Below are 19,774 nucleotides of genomic sequence, written 5' to 3' on the forward strand. Positions count from 1 at the left end.
AAACTGTAAAATAGCTCTGATAAGCAATAAAGTGCTTACTTTGGATATCTGTACCACTAAGATCAATGGGGTCACCCTGTATCCCTAGGAACCTGGGTTAACAGCTACAAGTGGTTCCGTTGGGTAAGTACCACAGGGTACTGGTTCAGAACCTGATTATTTCTTTCACAATCATTATTATTATAAACTTTATTCGACAGTTAAGTCATAAAAGTATACATAAAATCCACAGTTTTCCAATATAAAATCCATTAAAAGATACAATAAATATTAAGAAAGGATTAAACTACTATAGACTGTTGCCGAATATCATTTTTCACAATTCCATAAAATCCTAAAAAAAAAACTCGTCAATTTTCGTACAGTCCAGGGTAATATATATAAATGAAGCAACCCCCATATTTACAGCTAAATAAGAGTGATAGGAACTTAATATTCAGGTCTCAGCCGCAATTTGTCTAATACGAATCACCCATGCCCATTTCAAAAATTTGGCCACAGCAATAGCACTTCGGGGACTAGGGTCTGTACATAGGATTCTTAAAGCCTCTACATGTCTACGTGTGCCAAGCAATTTACAAATGGGATTAACCCACATTGATCTAGGGGCGGGATACAAGGGACAAAAAAAGGAGATGACTTATTGTCTCTTGTTCCTCCCCACACTTAGGGCATTTGTCATTACCGTTATCACCAGCCCATTTAGCTGTGAATGATCTTAATGGAAGGGAGCCTACTCTAAGTTGAAAATAGAGTTTACGGTCCTGCTGTTTCTCTATGGCATCCCAATATACTTCCAGCTTCGGTTGGGCCTTAAACTCCAGAAAACGTCCTGTTAAGTGTGAGGAGACACCCTTTGTACAGACTTCTGCATTCACCATCTCCCAATATTTTTCTTTCAAAATTTTCTTGGAGGGGAATGCAGCATTTACCGGGTCATCCCACAGTTCCCTCATTCCCAATCTAGATAGTAGGGTCCGAATGGCCTTCAGCCAGTGTATTTTTTGGCAAGAATCCTTAGCCATTATCTCCCTCAAGCCCTGTGCGGCACCAGTACAATAAAGGCCGCAGAGAGGCAAGATCTTGGACCCCTTTTTTTCCAAGGTCCCACATTAGCGGTGTTAATGGGGTACTTGTGGGAACGCTAGCTGCTTTTCGCAGAAATTCATTTTCTGCTAGCGTCAGGTTTCTTAAATTCTCAAAACCCCAAAGTTTGGCTCCATAAAGGGCCAAACTTAACACCTTCATCCCATATACCTCCAGTAATGGGCTAATGGGCTTTGTAGTTGAGGAGTTAAACCTTTTCAGAAGAACACCAGCTTTAGCACTGCAATATCTAATTGGCTGGTCCACCCTAGATCTCTCTGGAGGGTAACTCCCAGGTAGGTAAAGGCATCAACCCGCTCCAGCGGGGAACCAAAGGGTACTGTGCATGTAGGGGCTGTCGTATATGGGAGAGGATCGATGTCAATGGTATTGGTGACGCATCTCCCTCCTCAATAGCAGTGTGCTTGAGATATGGTACTTCGTGAAACCAATATGCGGCGTATTGCGCTTGAGCGCATAAGTAGTACAAAAAAAAATCTGGCACCCCGAAGCCTCCCCTGATATACGGAAGTGTGAGTGTCCTAAGGTCTACACGTGCTTGCTTACCAGCCCATATAAGTCTTAGTACAAGTGCCTTTATACGACGGAACACTGCTGCCGGTGGTTCAATAGGAATGTTATTAAAAAGGTACAATAGCTTAGGTAGTATGTTCATCTTTACGATCGCTATACGATCCGCTAACGATAGGGGTAGTTGTATCCAGCGTGCTATCTTATCTTCCAGTTTGGATATGGCTGTGCCATAGTTTGATCTGATAACCACTTCGGGGTCTCTATGGTACAACACACCTAAATACCTCACAGGGTCTGACTGCCACTCCAAAGGGTATTCAGTGTCCTGAGGGGTTGTCATGTCTGTCAGGGGTATAATGGAAGACTTGGACCAGTTTATGGCCAGTCCTGAGTGTCCACCAAATTTGATGCATTCACGCAAGATTGGATTTAAATGTGTGTTGGGGTCGCGGACATATAGCAGCATGTCATCTGCGTATAGAGAGATGTGCAGGGGTCTGGATGGGAACTGAAGCGCCGATTCTTTGTAATTTTGTCGTATTATGCAGGCTAAGGGCTCGAGTGCTAACGCGAATAACAGCGGTGAAAGCGGGCAGCCCTGCCTGGTGCCACGTTGAATAGGAAATGAATCTGACACATAACCATTGATGCGTACTCTGGCACACGGTTTTGTGTATATGAGCGATACTCACTGTACAAATCGTTTGGGGAATCCCATTCTATGTAAAATAGTGATCAAATATTCCCACTCTACGGAGTCGAAGGCCTTAGCGGCATCTAGCATAACCGCTACTGCTCTTGTCGATGGATGAAGATAATGTGAAAGGGCGAACAACGATCTAGTGTTATGGGAAGTGGAACGTGCAGGAATAAACCCTGCCTGATCTGGTATGACCAGCCTCGCCATTAGCAGTTTCAGACGCATGGCAAGTAACTTCGCCAGTATTTTAGAGTCTGTGTTAATAAGTGAAAGCGGCCTGTAGGAGTCGCACACCTCCGGATCTTTAGTAGGCTTGAGGAGTGCTATTATTGCCGCTTCACGCAATGTTGGGGGTAATTCTGACTGTTCGAACGCTGCTCCATACATTTCTACCATGTGTGGGGCAAGGACGTCTACAAATCGTTTGTAAAATTCATTAGTGTACCCATCAGGGCCTGGTGCCTTCCCATTTGGGAGAGATCCAATTACTTCAGTCACTTCTTCTACCGTGATGGGTGATGCTAATAGTTCCCTCTGTCCGTCCGAGAGCCAGCCTATTGCCACATTTTCTAAATAGCTAAAAGTGTCTTCCCCTGATGCTATCGGTCGTGACCTGTATAGCTCCTCGTAACCTTCTGCAAAACATTTTAAGATGTCCGTAGCCTGTGTGTGGAGCGAACCATCATCCGTTTTAATACGTAGGACAAGTGTGTGCCCTTTGCCATCGCAAATTTTGGCCGCCAGCATACTGCCTGGCCTGCCCCCCTCCCCGTACGATCTGGCTGAGTGTTTCTTGTCTAAGTACTTAATTTCATCGTCGACGAATGTTTGATGCTCTGAGTGTAGTGTTCTCAGTTCACCCAAAATGGCGATATCTTGGGTCGATTAGTAGGCTAATTCCAGTACCCTCATGCGTGTTTCACAACGTGTAATTTGTCTTCGGATATCTTTTAGAATACCTATCGTGGTGCTCATGCATACTCCCCGTATCGTGGCCTTAAATGCTTCCCATAATAGTCCCGGGTCCTCTACCATAGGTTCGTTTATTAGGAAGTATTCTTTGATCGCTCTGTGGATGGTGTCTGCGTAAATCATGTCTGTGAGTGCGCGGGAATTAAATCTCCAGTGAAAAGGGGGCGTGATATAGTTCGGCAATACAAGGGCCAATAATACAGGATTGTGGTCCGATAGAGTCCTGGGCAAGACCTTTATATCTCTTGACCACAACGCAATGCCGTCCGACCCCAGCCAGTAGTCTAAGCGTGACCAGCTATGATGGGCCGCGGAAATATGTGTGGCTCCCGGGGCGTCTGGGAATTTATTCCTCCATATGTCTGTCAATGAAAGGTCTGAGAGCATGTGCTGAAGTTTGACCCTGGCCTGCTTATGTGGTTCTAATGAGTGTGAGGAACGGTCCACCCCCTCCTTCATCGTTACGTTCCAGTCCCCCCCGCATATGATGTGAGTATTCGCTAGTGTTTGGAGATGCACCCACAGTTCCTGGAAGAACTCTGAGGCGTCCGTGTTCGGGCTGTACACATTCAGAAGCGTTATCTTATGCCCGCGTAGCATGCCTGACACAATAACATATCTGCCATTGGGATCACTTATAGCCGTATGTACCGTAAAGTTCACACCTCTGCGGATTAGCGTGATCACTCCTCTCAAATAAGATGAGTAGTTAGCCACATATGAGGATTCCGACCACCTTCCCCCTATCTGTGCATGCGTGTTAGGTGCAATATGTGTCTCCTGCAATACCGCAATATCCACTTCCCATCTTTTTAAGTAAGCAAATATCTGTCTTATTTTTTTCGGTTGAGTTAAACCTCGAACATTCCACGTGAGGAGGTTGATATGATTTCTACTGGTATCCCCAGCTAACTGTGCCATCTATAAAATCTCTGGATCCATCTTAGTAGCTGATGACACTCAAATACGGAACATAACTTCATTTCCCCATTTGAGACCAAGTGCACTTCATCCGTCCCTCTCCCACCCACACCTCGTAGATGAACATATGGTACCTGCTTCAGTCTCAAAACCTGAAAAAGTCTCCCCTGCCCCCCGCCCCCACCCACTCCAGCATCCCAATTCTGCCGAAGCCATTTCCCCATTGTAAACATCCCTTAAGAAAAATAAAAATAAAAGAGAGAAAACAAACAGTCAAATGCAAACAACTTTGGTGGGGGTTACCCTTTTGGAGGTCCGCCTGGGGCACAACTCTACACCCAACGTAATGGGTGCGGACGACTCACATATTCACAATACATATATGTGTATGATGTCTATCCAACTCGGATCCAACCAACAGACCCCGGTCTCTCTGGTGTGACAGTGTAGTTCTCTGTAGCAGGTGATGTCCCACGTGCATGTTATTAACGGTACACCACCACAATGGTAGGGTGGGCCTGCAGTTCTAACCCATTAGTGCGACACAGTGCTTTATAGGTTAGCAATCTAGACTCCCCCATACGCGGTCATCCACGCAGGAGAGCTACATCGCGCTATATCAGACATTTCGGGACCCTCGTGTAAGTGTGACCGCAGCGCGATCATTCAGAAATATGCAAAGTTCTATTTTCCTTCATGCATTTAGTTCCATTCGTGCCATTTTTGAGATCGGGTCAGTTCCAATGCATGCCAGCAAAGAGCCTACAAGTCCGCGGCCCACAGGGTCCGCGCATGCTGTCTTCCTGAGGTTATAGAAACAGAGAATCTTACCATAAGTCTGCATATTTCCCCCTCCTTTCTTACTCTGCTCCGCCTGAGTCCGTGTGTTGATCGTCTCGTGCACGTTGCTTGTTTTGCTGTACCACCTTTTTAACAAATTCCTGGGCTGCTTTTGGGGACGGCAACATCACTGCTTTGTCATTCCATGTCACCCGCAGCCTCGCCGGGTACAGCATGGAATATCCCACGTTTAATTCTCTGAGTTTGGCCTTAACAGATGCAAATTCCTTCCTCGCTTCTTGAACCGCCACCGTGTGATCCGGGTAGAACTCTAGGGTGTTTCCTTGATGTGTAATTTTCCCTTTCTCGCGTGCCAGTCGCAGAATGGTGTCTCTGTCGCGGTAATTGAGGATTCTTGCCACTATCGGCCTTGGAGTTGCTCCTTGTTTCGGTCTGGGCGCCAAGGATCTGTGGGCTCTTTCAACTATGAAAATGTGAGATAGGGCCTCTGTTCCAAAAATGTCTCTGCATAGTTGCTCGATGTAGATCTCCATCTTGCCCGTGTTTGTGGATTCTGGCAGGCCGTGATGCGCACATTATTGCGTCTGGAGCGCGCTTCCAAATCTTCCTCCCTTGCTTTAATCACCTCTAGGACGCGTTCCATTCCGGTGCACTTGCTGGTCGAGGCGCGCGATTCATCCTCCACTGTGGATATTCTTGCTTCGGCGTCATCCAGTCTTTCACCATGTTTCTCAAGTTTGTCTGACATTCCGTCCATTCTACATGTTAGGTTATCTAGTTTCCCGTTGATATCTTGTACATTCGCTTGTATGGACAGTAATATCTTCTCCATGTTGGATATAGGTTCCATAGTTGGCGCCCCTTCCCCTTCTGGCGCATGTTCCGTGATTTTTGGTGCTTTCTTGTTCTCAAAAGATATTTTTTGTTGCTGTTTATCCGGTTTCCCCATCCTAGGTGTTCCAGGAGTCCCTGCAACCGCCTGTTGCCGCTTGGGCCTGGTGGTCCTGGCCGTCGCCGCCGCAGTCGCACCCCGAGTGACGATCCCGGGGGGCACTACAGCGCAGTGGTCCCCCAGTTCCCTCAGTTGCTTGTTCTCTCCTCCCGACTATCAAGAGCTGCGAAGCTGCGTGTGATTATAGTTCTCCAGCGGTGGGTACCTGCCTTTGTCGGACCTGTCACCTCGAAGCAGCCTCCTATCACCACGCCAGATCGTTCGTGCTATGCGTGTATCTGGCCTCCCTCAAACAATTCCCTCCGATGTTACAGGTTTGTGTTGCAGAGAGTGCGATCGTGGCAGCCCGTGTATGCTCGTCGTTCACAGGATTACGGGGTGTCCCTGCTCGTGATTTGCCGCCTGGTGTGTGTACCTTCCCTGACAAATCTTGCGTTCCCCTGGACTGTACTTATCTGCCGACCGCAATGCTGGGAATTGCCACCATATGTCACTCGTCCGCGCTGTTTTCACGACGTTACAATGCCCAGCACTATGTTCCGCAGCTCGCCGCCTCAGTGGTATTGCCTCTCTGCGCGCGTTACAGCCACCACTCGAAACACTGGGCCACAGATTGACGGCCCCTCGTTCGCATCCATGCGCTGGCCTCTGCCGTAACGCGAACGCCAGCACCACAGACCCACACTTCGCAGTTGCCCGAGCCCAGTTATCCGCTCAGTATCCAATCGAAGGCGGTCAGCAGTGGCGACGCACTGTGTCCCCGATCCGGCGTTCAAGGCGCCACGCTGACCAAGGATCGAGATTGCATCAGTTTGCGCCTAATTCACCCTCCGAGTGTTACACTCACTGCGTGCTCCGGGTCAAATGTGCTATCGTCGGTGGGAAGTGCACTAGACTCCGACGCAGTCGTCTGTTACTTCCAGCCTTAATTTCGCCTGTCTCCGGGCCACACATCAACAGTCCTCGCTGTGCCCATGGGCGCCGCCATTTTGAGCACCGCCGGTTCGCGTTTCTTAAAGGGGCCACTCACTGCTTCGCCGTGTTAGTTCCTGGTCCCTCAGTAATTTCATACTTGGAGCGCCTGTGGTCATGTGGGCAGCACTCACAGTTTATCGCTGGATTAGTCACAGGGGCCATAGTGATCGCGGTGGCTTGGCGTTCAGCAGCCGCTCGCGGCGTCGGCCGCCATCTTGTCACCTCGCGCCAGTTACACCAGGGATTTGCGCCGTTTCATGTCGATATAGCGCAGCATGGGTACTTGTACTCGCCACATTCGGGGCAGGATGCAATCACATCCCCGAATCTGTGTTCATTGGTGGTCGTGGGGGTCGAAATAGACCGCTCAAGTCGCGTTTTGTGAGCCGTCCGGCGGAGCTGTGTAAACACCCAGCCATTCTGCTGTGCGCGCCCTAGCGCCTCCCGTGGGTTCAAAGTATTTTTAGTATTCAGTCCTTAGAGATCATCATGTATTGATGCCAAAGTCTATCAGTGCTTCCTTCCCAAACCTCCTTAAATACTGTATTCTCGAGTGTCTCTCACCAACTTACGGTCAAGGGATATCTGGGCGTGCCATATCAGGACTAAGTAAAAGGTTCAGGCTGACCGCGATGGAGTACGGGCCGGATAAGGGGACCCAGTGCTCAACAAAAATACCTTGATCCTGGCTGCATCGACGTTGAAGATGCAAGGCGCAGACTAAGTGATGCTTCGGTGTAGATCCATGCAGTGGTGGCGATGCACCAGTCCTGATCTGTGCAGCAGTGATGATGCGTCAGCTCTGATGAGCACAAAGCTGAGATGTGGAGATTTGTCGTAGTCGAAAATGCCGTCAATGGAGATGCAGAGTACTTGTGCAGTGGTGGTTACAAAGGCGATCTTTCGGGGCTGAGCCATGCAGTAGAGACAAAACACCGGCTCTGGTCACATAACCGGAGCGATGTGCCAGTTCCAGTACACACAATATGATGAGCTGGTTCTGATCCACGGTTCAACCACTTGGCAGGGCAGACTCACAGGTGGCAGTGATTATGTGCAGAAGCAGGTAGTTTGGAAGTCTTTTCTGTTCCTGAGACTTCGGATCACGAGGTCAGCCAGCTAGCCCTTGGAGATACTCTGGGTTTAAGTGATGCAGGTCTAGTTCTTTTCATCCAGGCAGGGTAGCACAGCAAGGCAAGCATCCGGCAAAGCTGCAGTCCAGTAGAGTGGCAGTCCTTCAGCAGCACAGAAGTCCTTCTTCCTGGCAGAGTCTTCACTGGTCCAGAGGTGAACGGAAGTGGTGGTGTCAGAGGTCCAGTATGTATAACCAGTTGTACCTTTGAAGTGGGTGAGACATCGAATACAGGTCTTTCAAGTGCAGTGAGGTCCTCCCTTCCTGCCCTGGCTACAGACTCACTACAGGGGGGTATGGAGCCCTTAGTGCCTTTTTAGGTGTAAGTGAGGCTGGGTCCAGCTTCACCCTCCCATCCAGCCTGGATGACCCATCAAGTCACACCTAAGCTCCCATTGTTTGTAGCTGTCTAGGAGGAATACACAGCCCCCAGATGTCACCCTTCCCAGACATATATCAGGGACAGGCAACAGGAACCAAATGGATAAAGTAAGAAAATGCCTACTTTCTAAAAGTGGTATTTTTGAGAATTGCTGTTTAAAAATCCGACTTCACCATAAGATGTGATTTTAAATTATGATTCCAGAGACACCAATCTTGAAAAGTCTATCTCTTCACAATTGGGAATTATACTTAAAAGAATGCAATCCCAATGTTATCCTATGAGAGATAGGCCTTGCAGTAGTGAGGAACGAATTTTAGAGTTTCTTACTACCAGAACACGTCAAACTTAAAACTGCATGTCCTGTCTTTTAAATACATTGCACCCTGCCTACTGGATTGTTCAGGGTCTACTTTAGGGGTGACTTATATTTATAAAAAGGTTGGGTTGGGCCTGGTAAAAGGTTTCTTTTACCAGGTCGAAATGGCAGTGTAAACCGCACACTCAGGGCCTTATTTATGAGGCCATACGTCAGTTTTGCGCTGCTGTTGCATCATTTTTTGTGACGCAATGGCAGCGTGAAACATGCCCCCTGTTGCGTTCTATTTACAAAGTGACGCATCTAAGCAGTTGTGTCACTTTGTAAACCCCTGCGCTACATTATACCTGCGTCAGGTATAATGTATGCAGGGTGGTGTTCCCACGCAAGTAAGCCTCATAGAAGTGACGCAGTGAAATCTATGAGATTTCACTGCACCACTTCTAGGACGCCATTGAGTCAATATCTTACGCCTGCCTCACAGCAGGCGTAAGACTGACACAGGCCCTTTCACATGGGGCTTGCCCCATGTGAAAGGACACATTGCTGGGGTTGCGTCAGTTTTGTGACACACTCCAGCAATGCGTCATTTTTGTGCCTACAGATACGTCAGAAATACTGACGTATCTGTTACGCCTTGCGACATGATGCGTCATACTGTAAATATAACGCATCCAGCATGTCGCAAGGAGGGCGCAATGAAAAGTGACGCATCGCTGTTTTCACGCTGCGATGCGTCACTTTTCATAAATGAGGCCCACAGGCTCTGCAATGGCAGGCCTGAGATATGGGTAGAGGGCTACATAAGTGGGTTATACAATAAGTGCTGAAAGCCCACTAGTAGCATTTAATTTATTTACTGTCCTTGGGTATATGTAGTGCACTTTACTAGGGACTTATAAGTAAATTAAATATGTCAACTGGGTACGAGGCAATATGAGCATGTTTAGGGGAGAAAGCACGGTAGCAGTGGTAGAGTGCACAGAATCTTAAAGCCAGTAAAAATGAGGTCAGAAAAATGTAGAAGGTTGGCAAAAGGTTGGTGAGAAGACCACTCCAAGGCTGTCAGATCTAACACCCCTTCCTCTGCCCACTCAAGAGATTGTTGTGAAATCCTTATCCCACATCAATCTCATTTTATGGAAGCTTTTTCTGCCTTTTTCAAGCTTAGGTTGTTGTTTTATTTCAGTGTGAGGGTGAGATCTTGGTGTATGAGTGCTTTAAGAATTAAAGAAGGCTATTCATTGGTGACCATTCCTGGTTGGTGACCTTTTTATCCTGTATCGTTTGCAGGTACTGACATGATTGTGCTTGCTTTTAAAGTTACTGACAGATCAAGGCAGCCTGCCTTTGTCTTCTGTCAAATGTTTCTGCCCACTGAGGTTGGGATGAGCCCAAGAGGGTCGGAAATATGCTAGAACTGATTCAATGAGTCTGGCATACATCTTACTTGGATATGATTCAAGATGAGGCAGATGCTGGCATTTCCCCAGGCCTAGTCTGTTGGTGGTACAGGAAGTAGCCAGGACCAGGCTGCGATCCACGCATGGGGAGTGACAAGTATTAAATGTGGACATCCTTCTCAACGGAAGCACTAAGTGATGGTTTGACCCTCTTAGGACATCCAGCAGCATCAAGGAAATCTAATCACCACGAGGTGGGAATTTCACATGAGTACTGCTGTCAGATTGCTGAGCGTATTTACACCTCCGTTCAAACTGATGAGAGCATCGGGTGATCCAAGTGTGCAGAAAAAAAGAGAAAGAGCTCTACCTTAGAGAAGCATCACTGCATGTCTTGCAGTTGATGAGGTAGTACGTTGATTAAAGGATGAGGCAAAATGTGTCTGAAGGTCTGACTCAGTATTCCTGAGGCATGCTTCAGGACTGTTGTCCTGTCATAGCTCCAAGCGACACCCAGGTCATCAGTGTTTGGATAGCATTAGGCTTTACATTCTTGTATGCGCATGCTACAGCAATGATCTTTGCAGATCTTTCAGTGGCTGTCAGTCACTGAAGGAAGTAACATGTTATGAATGTCTAGATCTCCATGATGCCGGGTATTGGATCTATTGGACTATGAGTTTTGGTGAAACAGATTTGTCCCAAAAAGTTTTCAGATGAACCATGCCTGAGGATTCTGAATAGCATTATAATAAGGTTTTGCAGTTTTCCCATATTTCCTTTGCATTCTGTCTTTTCTCATCTTCTAGAGCAGCGTTCATCATCTTTTCTCTCTCATGAAAAGCATCAGCACCAAGACGCCCCAGGCATTCGAACCCTAAATAAATTACAATTCAAATCAAATCAAATTAATTCCCATACTCTGGATTTTCTCACCAAGACACATACTTAGGACATGGCCTTCCCAACTCTATTGTTTTGAATGTTAGATGTTCACCTCTAGGCCCACACTGTACAAAAGAGTACAATCTTCGGTGACAACATAGACTTTGCCTTAATTTTTATGAGTGTGTAGGGTGTTGCTGTTTGTTGAATACTACTTTCTGTTTCAGTTAAAAGTAAGTAAATAAGTCTTTGTTAGCAGCATAAATAGCCAATCTGGCATAGGTCCATTAGTGTGGGAAGTGTGTCAACCCATGGCTCTCTCATGGAGGTGCTGTTATCTTACTCTTTTCCACTGACTTTCTCGCTTCATTTAAAAAAAGTTAAAAAAACACTTTATTTTTAAAATATTAAAAGTTCATGTGGAAGTGTGATAAAACTAAGTACTGGGTTGATATGTGTCAAAGGTTAGTTGAGTGGTTTACAGTTCCCACTCGATCCTAGTGAGACCATAAAGGGGTGGGTCTCCCCATAACTGAACTGTGTGGCATGCAGAACAAGATCTTATTGTGTACTATTATATGTCAGAAAGCAGGTCAGGAGGCATGATTTACCACTAGTGGCTTGGTGTGTGTAGGGACGTCAAACTCCACACTCTCTTGTGATGAGTCTATTTCAAGCAAGGGAGGCTGGTGGCGTTCACAGAGTGTTAGCGCAGCCTGGAGAAAGACCCCTGGCAGCGAAATTGCGGATCCCAAGAACCCTTGATCTCCCACAATGTTTGGAGATGTAGTCTGCCATCCTGGGTTATCAGGTAAACCTTCCCTCATGTTGCACAGTGAACCTTCTGGGCAATTGTACTACAATGTTGCTGCAGCCAGGATCCTGCTTTTTGGATTTGTGACTCACGTGTGGAGAACAGTTACTTTGTTGAATGCTTATTGGAGGACATTTTGAATACAGAGAAGTATTCTGGAAATTCAATTGTGTTGAGGAAAAAGGAACTTTGAACTACTGATTGAACATTTGACCTTAGCCTTAGCATAGACTTTTATGATTGCTTAAAATTTTGTAATTTTAGTTTTTTTCTGTGAATGAACGGGAAGATTTTAGCTTTGAGAATATGATTAATTATGCTATGTTTTTATGAAAGTGTATTCAAAGAAAATTATATTTATATTTTTTAGAATAGGTCTCCCTTAATATTAGCAAATGTTAATTATTTTTCAGTTGTACAAAATATACATTATGATCAAATTCAATCAGTAAACAGAAGGTGCATATTATAAAGTCTGAGGTAGTTATTTTACCGATAGAGAGGGTTTAGCAAACCTAAGGTAGGTATTTAAATCTTAATATACTGCAGTTTATGGAAGTCAATCTTTGTGTTAGGAACACAGAAAGTTGGTTATGGAGAGTTGGTTACACAGAGCTATTTATAAGGTATATCCTTTCACTACTGAGGTTAGAAGCAGAATATTCATGGCAGATTACTAATATAAATGTGTTGTCTTTAGGTGCCTATTACTAATTGTAAAAGTCAGTGCCAGAGAAGTGATGAGTAAGAGTGCATATCCAATGTTTCTGTTTACTCTCTCCTCCCATTGCCCTATCCACTATTGCACAACATATTATATTATATTATATTATATTTGTCAATGGTGGTTGCTGTGAAGAGTGGAAGAATGCATCATCCAGTTGGATACAAAGTATGAAATTAACACTTACTGACATTACATTACTATTCTGCATCCACTGCCTAAGTTCCTGAGTCCTGTTATCAGAGGCACCACTTAACTATTGACTGCTTCAATATTTGGGGGGATTTCTTGAATGATCAATAGATTTAAGGACAAATTGGCCAAGGTTATTTTTGTTCCTGTTGGACCTGGCCCTCTCTGCAGGGTCCTCCCCAAATGTTTTCCTTTAGCCTCTACTTTGTTTGTTGAATTCGTTTTTGTGATCCTTAAGACTTTGTAAATGTTACCACTGTTAACCAGTTCTAAAGTGCTTGTGCTCTCTCCCCTAAACATGGTAAAATTGGTTTGCACCTGATTTACATACTTAATTTACTCATAAGTCCCTTGTAGAGTGACATACCATATACCCAGGACCTGTAAATGCTACCGGTGAGCCTGCAGCACTCATTGTGCCACTTGTAGCCTGAATGCAATTTTAAACTGCAACAGTTGTTTATTAATTCAATATACATTAAATAAATGACTAATACCTGGCCACCTAAGCCATTTGTATAGCTTTGGGGGCCAGGAATAGTCTAAATCGGCACACTTGTAGGAGTGTGATGGTTAGTAGTATTGTTGGCACTGTCATTGGCTGTGCTGGCCTTGTAATGGGTGGTGCACGTTGCAGTAGCTCCCTGACGACGGCCCTGGCACTTTCGTCTTAACAAATTAAGCATTCCCTTAAACTCCCCTTGTGTAGCATATAAGTGTCACCTTTAAGGTAGGCCCTAGGTTGCCCAAAAGGCAGAGTGCATAGTAACGAAAAGATTGGACTTGTACTGTAAGGTTTAGATGTCCTGATAGAGAAAAACTCCTAAACTCGTTTTTCACTACTGTGAGGCCTACCTGTCCCGTAGGATAACATTGGGTTGCCTTATTACATGTAATAAGTGCTAGCTTTTGATTGGGACCAAGTGTCCAGTTAATGTTTGGGATCTATGAAATTTTAAAGAAAAATCCTCTTGAATGGCAAAGTCGTAGTTTTTATTACAATTTAGAAAATACTTCTTTTAGAAAGTTGGAATGTTCCTGCTCTTGGCTCCTTTGTGCCTGCAGTCTGTCTTGAGTGACATGACTGGGTGTAACTGGCATCCTCCCACACAGTCACACAATAAAGGGATTAGGTGTGCCTGAATGGGCCATCGGTATGGGCAGGATGGAGCTGAGCATAGCCCAACTTGCAACAGAATAGGCTGTGCTCTGCATTCATGCAAAGGACCTATCACCTCCACATTGTCACTGCAGCCAGCTTGGAGCCAGGGCAGGGAAGTCAGAACATTCCATGCACTTCAAATAACCTTTCTAGAAGCTTCTCTCACCTTTCAGAGGAAGGGTACCAGGATTTAGAAATAGGACCCTCAGGCCCACTCTTTAGTTCACTCCTGGACCTGTGGAAGAACTCTCAGAGGGCTTCCTAATGCTGTGTACTATGCACAACTGCTTTGCTGTACCTGGAAGGAGTGCTTTGCTGTCTGGACTGGAGCCTGCCTTGAACACTCAGAGGCCAGCCTTGCTGTTGAGCCCTGCATCTTCACCTCAACCCAGGACTACCAGAGTGACTGCAAGGGATATGTTGCTGGCCTCCTGCTCAGAGCCATAGGGACATTAAAGGCTACCATAACCTTGAACCTGCACCACCTGTACCCAGCCTGAGTGAGTCCAGAATCCCTAATTGGTGTTCCAACAGTCCAGGACCCTTGGTTTTGGTGCTAAAGGTCCCCAGATAGCCAAAATCCCAAACTGAGGACCGTGACATTGTTTTGCTACAATCTGCTCGGAGAACGAAGAGAAGACTGGGACCAACCTGCTCTTCTATCCACCCACTATGCATCACTGACCGACCTGACTTTTCGGCTGCTCCCACTACGTTCTTCTCTGCAGCAGCAAATCCTTTTCAGCTGTCCTTTACTAAAGGGGTATCTGCACCCCTGGAACTGGCTTGACTACAGGCATCTGCTTCATCCCGCTTGAGATTTTCGACTTCCATAAAAATGACTAAGTCAGAATGTACGTCTTTGACCCAAGACTCCCTTCCGACGATGCCCCCTCCTTGGACACTGCCTATAGCCTTGCTGTGCTAAACTTTACCTTCTCAAGAAATTTTTCTTGACACCTTTTCTAAGTCTGAAGGTAAGCCCTGACAGGGTCCAATCCACTTCTTGTATCTGGACTACGCTCCATCACAGTCTGCCATATTATTCAACTTTGACCGGTCTCACCATACAAGAAGATGACAGTCATTGGCTCTTTGATCTTTTAGGTGCTATGTTTTACTAAAAACATTAACAATTCATAACTCCGGTTCTACTTATTGGATTTTTGTACTTTTTGTGTCAAATCTATTTTATTTTAATTTACACTATTTTTCTATATTGGTGTGGGTTTTTTCTTATGTTCTGTTTTCACTTTATTACTGTTTGTGTGCTACATAAATTCTTTGCACATTGCCTCTAAGTTAAGCCTAACTGCTTTTTGTGCCAAGCTACACTGGGTTAAGCACAGGTTTAATAAATTACTTTTTGTGGTTCACCCTGCACGGGTTTGTGCCTGGTGCTTGACAAGGGCTCACAACTCAGTCAACCAACCCAGCTTCTCACAGTTTCCATCATTTACAAAACCCTGAACAGAAAGTGAGGTCACATACAGCTAATGTATTGCTATAATGGACTCCTGACAGCTAGTGCTGCCCTAGTGTTTTCTCCTTCATGGTATTTTGTCACCAAACCACTTCATATGTACATTCTTGCTGACTCACTTTTGGGACCATACACGTAGGAGAGGTGGCATCAGGCCCCTCTTCCATTACTGGTGATATGTACGGAATTTTTATGTGATGACTACAAACTGCTTATCCATGTAATATAGTGGAGTCCAAGAGGTCTGGATCCTGTCACCTTCCACAAACACACATGTGAGGAAACCTATGGAAGTCTCTCTTCTGAATTGACACCCATGTAACATCAGCCAATAGAAGACAGCACTGTTTCATCCCTGTAGCTGGATCTGGGCCTAAACCTATTGTGCGATGTCTGGTTTTGAATATCCCAAAGCAATCAGAATTTACTGGGCCCCAATTCTGTCAGCTATGTGGTTTTGCTTCTGGTTTCCTGGATCCCCTTTACTGTGGACCCTCAAACAGGGAACCAAATAACCTTTTTAAGAAGTTGACTCTTACGACTGTGAGGCAGAGCAGTGCACGGGTGAATCGGGGAGGTGTTATGCCCTAAAATCTCAAAACGAATCAACTCAACAAATAACACTCAACAAACTAATGTCCAGTCAGTGATTTTTCATTTTTAAAAAAAGTTAAAATACTGATATTCACACACTAAATACTATACATACAATTACAAATATATATTAAATGGCAGGTTGAAAACACAATGAAAACATCCCCTTATATGCCTCACAAACTGCATTGTGTGCATACTAAAGGAAGGCCACAGGGATTTCCTATATCCCTACAGCTAGCCTGGACCCGGTAGGCATGAGGCACCATTAATTGTCTGGGTGGCAGCAAGCTCTTACCCCTAAAGTCAAAATACCCCCATGTCTGCCTAGAGCAAATCATGCAAGGTATGCAACTATAAAAAGTGACGGACACTGACTTTGCCAAAGGGTGTTCACAATTTACTCAATAATTAAAAGTGGATATTTGAATAGGCATGAACATTTCAGTGCCCTACTACAAGTATGATGATATTATGCTTTTCACTTTTGAAAAGTGAGAGCTATGAGCTTAGACATACTTCCCAATAGTAGATACCTATATATTGTTTTCTACCGGGCTGCCTTACAACCTTTTGAGTCCAAAAACAGTGAGGGAGGGCCCGAATCACAAACTGCATTATGTTGTACATAAAGTAGTCCTAAGTAGGGCCACTCACAAACTTCAAACTGCAATTCACAACATGTCAAACTCTAAATATTGAGAACCAAATGTTGTGAAGGTATGTGCAAACAGGTAAGTATAGATGTTCTATTCTTGACTTCACATCTAGATACCATTGAAGATGTATATTATGTCATTACCTATATGTGAAGTTGTGTATAGTAAACCTATATTTACCTATGCATACTTCTCACAATACAATGCAATACAATAATGATTATAGGCCTCAATATTTTGGACTCACAATATTTTTTCCTCAATATTCTGGTGGAAAACACGAGAACTTCATATACCTTTTCAGCCACGCGACTGAGCTCCGTAGCGATATCCACTCCACTGTTGCCGACCCCCACCACGAGCACCCTCTTTCCTTGGAAGCCCTCTGGGTGTTTATATTCTCCGCTATGGAGGTATTTTCCTTTGAATCTTTCTAAGCCTGCAGGGATGACAAAAGTCACATCATATATTGAAGAATACATGAACATCCAAAATGCCACTTCACAGCTAAGCAGTCATTTATGATGCATTGCCAAGGCAATTGACCACTATTGTCCTTTCAGCAATATTAATCCCAACATTCCAGACACCATACTTTATTAGAACATTGGAATGTTGAGAGCTCCAATGAAAACAATGGACTGATCCGGGCTTCTAAAGGCTCGTAGAAGCCTGGAGCTCCAACATTCCAATGTTGTCGTTCACAGCTGTTGCTGTGAACAAAGGCCTCACGGAGCCCGAGGGGATTTCAATCCCCTCAGGCTCTGCGAGGCCTTTGTTTTACTTGCTAGAACATTCTGTTCTCTAGTGGCGGGATGTTCTAATACCATATAGCCCTCTGTAGCTAAGCTATACAGGCATTACATTTCAACTCCCTTGTTAAATGCCCAAGCCAAATACTGGAGTGGGCCTTTAATGGCTTGTATAGCTCGCTACGGCGGGCTATAATACTATAATAAATTATCCAGTGCACTGGGCCTTTAACTAAAAAAATCTTTAAACTATGCAGTAGCTCATAGAAATAAATGCTCTTACTGTCTCATGTTCTGCTTCCTTCTCTTCTCAACAGTTTTTAGGCCTTCCTGGCTTGCAGACAGAATGGGTTTCTCACTTTTTTTTACTGCCCTCTGTCCAGCACTCTGACTCCACCCATTCTGGGTAAATGTATAAGACTGGGACAGCCAAGCTTTCTTCCTGTTTTTTCTGCCTGCAGTTGTACCCCATGAGGTCTAGTCAGTAGGCTAGTCAAAAGATTTCCACTGTCTGCACGGAGCACTGTTGGCTGGAGGAAATATTTGCATCCTTACACGCTGGTGAGAGATACCATGGGGATGATGATGGCGGGGCCTATTGCCTGAGGAAGATATGAAGATAGTGGGATCACTCATGATGTGCTGCAGTAGGCTACTTGTCCTCTGGGTAGGCTCATTAGGACCAGGAGGATACAGGTAAAGTGAAGTGTCTCTCTGTGCTTGGAATCATTGCCCTTTAAGGAGCACCTAAGCCAATGCAACAAGGATTGTTAATTACGTAACTTATCTCCTTTATAAAAAGCATACTTCACTTATGGTTGGGCACTAACTGGGCCTCTGGCAAAAAATGGTGGATGCCATATGTCCCCAACCCTTGCATCCCCTGTCTAGAGTTTAGAGTGTGGCAGGTGGTTGTTTTCATGATGGTGGAGTTGCTGTTGGGTATGTCATCTGGAAGACAATCACAGGTTAACAAATGCTATCTGACATTGTATCTGGAAGCTTATCCTATATAGAACAGGCCTTCCAATTCCATGTCACATACTTTATTCCTGTTTGGCTCTGCCATGAATTCCATGTGGAAGAATTCTTCCAGCACATGAGTGACATTGATTTTTTTTATTTAACAAAGGGACAATGCTGACTGGTCCACCGTGCCGTCATGCTACCACCATGTCACTGGGATAGTTTTGTGGGGGGGGGGGAAACCCAAGGGAAAACATTTGAAATAGTTGGGCTTGGACACTAGCAGTGTGCTTTGCGGCTTCAGGATGGGTAATCAGAGACTGGTAGTTATTAGCTGAGGAAACGGCAAGTAGGGGTTGGGGACCAAAAACGAATTCTAAGGAATTCACTGGTATAATTATCTTGTGCTTATTGGGGACAATTCTGTAGTCTTTTTGACTGTGGACAACTTGTTCTTGTGGACAATTAGAAGAAATGTGTTTCTAGTGTCAGTAATGCAGGGTAAACAGCGTTTACAACGCAACTTTTACAATGCAGTACCTTTACCACGCAACTTTTACAACGCAAGTCGTTACAACGACTTGCGCTGGGGGGTGCTCCAGGATAGGGAATAGTTAATTTACTATCCAAAACCTTCCCTACTATCCACGGGGACTGGAGTTGGAATAGTAAATTAAACTATTCACTATCCAGCGCCCCCCAACGCAAGTCGTTGTAACGACTTGCATTGTAAAAGTTGCGTGGTAAAGGCATGCGTTGTAAAAGCATGCGTGGTACTGAAATACATCCGTAATGCAGAGTCAGTTGGTGGCCACACATTCCTAAAAAAATGTAGGCAAGTGGTCAGTATCTTTAGGTCTTTACACCCCCGATTTATAGGAAGAGCTGTTCCAATTAATGCCCTAAGAAAGTAGGGGATCCATATTGAAGCTCTGGCACATTTAGGATTTTGGTTTGCACAAGGGTGTGCTTTCAAAAGATTTGCCGCTATATGTATCAAGCTATTTAGCATTCGCAAAGGCCGAAATTCTGCGAATTTCGGCCTTTGCGAATGCTAAATAGACAAATGGAATGTATCAAACTAGTTTGATGCAAAATAAGGAATAGCAAATTTTGCTAATCCTTATTTTGCGATTGCACTTAAGGAATTGCAAATTTTGCGATCCCTTAAATGCAATGTATCAAACAAATAAAATGCAAAAAATGCCATTAAGGATTAGCAAATTACCACCAACTTCTAGTTGGTGGTAATTTGCGAATTCTTATCAAAAATCATTTTTGATAATAACCAAAGGTGCCATATGACGCCCATACATGCCCTTAGGGCATGTATGTGCGCCATATGCCCCCAAATGTCTTTTTCAGG

The 19,774-nt window shown here is 44.8% G+C and overlaps 1 protein-coding gene across 1 annotated transcript in view; it reads right to left on the reverse strand.

The window, feature by feature from the left end:
• The window catches only part of LOC144754567 (dimethylaniline monooxygenase [N-oxide-forming] 2-like), a 207,655-nt gene that overhangs the window by 62,634 nt on the left and 125,247 nt on the right, over positions 1–19,774 (reverse strand). Inside the window, exon 5 of the mRNA XM_078642512.1 lies at positions 16,987–17,129. Coding sequence (XP_078498638.1) covers positions 16,987–17,129 — 143 coding nt within the window. The remainder of the gene's footprint in view (positions 1–16,986; positions 17,130–19,774) is intronic.

The sequence above is a fragment of the Lissotriton helveticus genome, chromosome 1_1 (assembly GCF_964261635.1).
Source record: "Lissotriton helveticus chromosome 1_1, aLisHel1.1, whole genome shotgun sequence".
NCBI classification, from domain to species: Eukaryota; Metazoa; Chordata; class Amphibia; order Caudata; family Salamandridae; genus Lissotriton; species Lissotriton helveticus.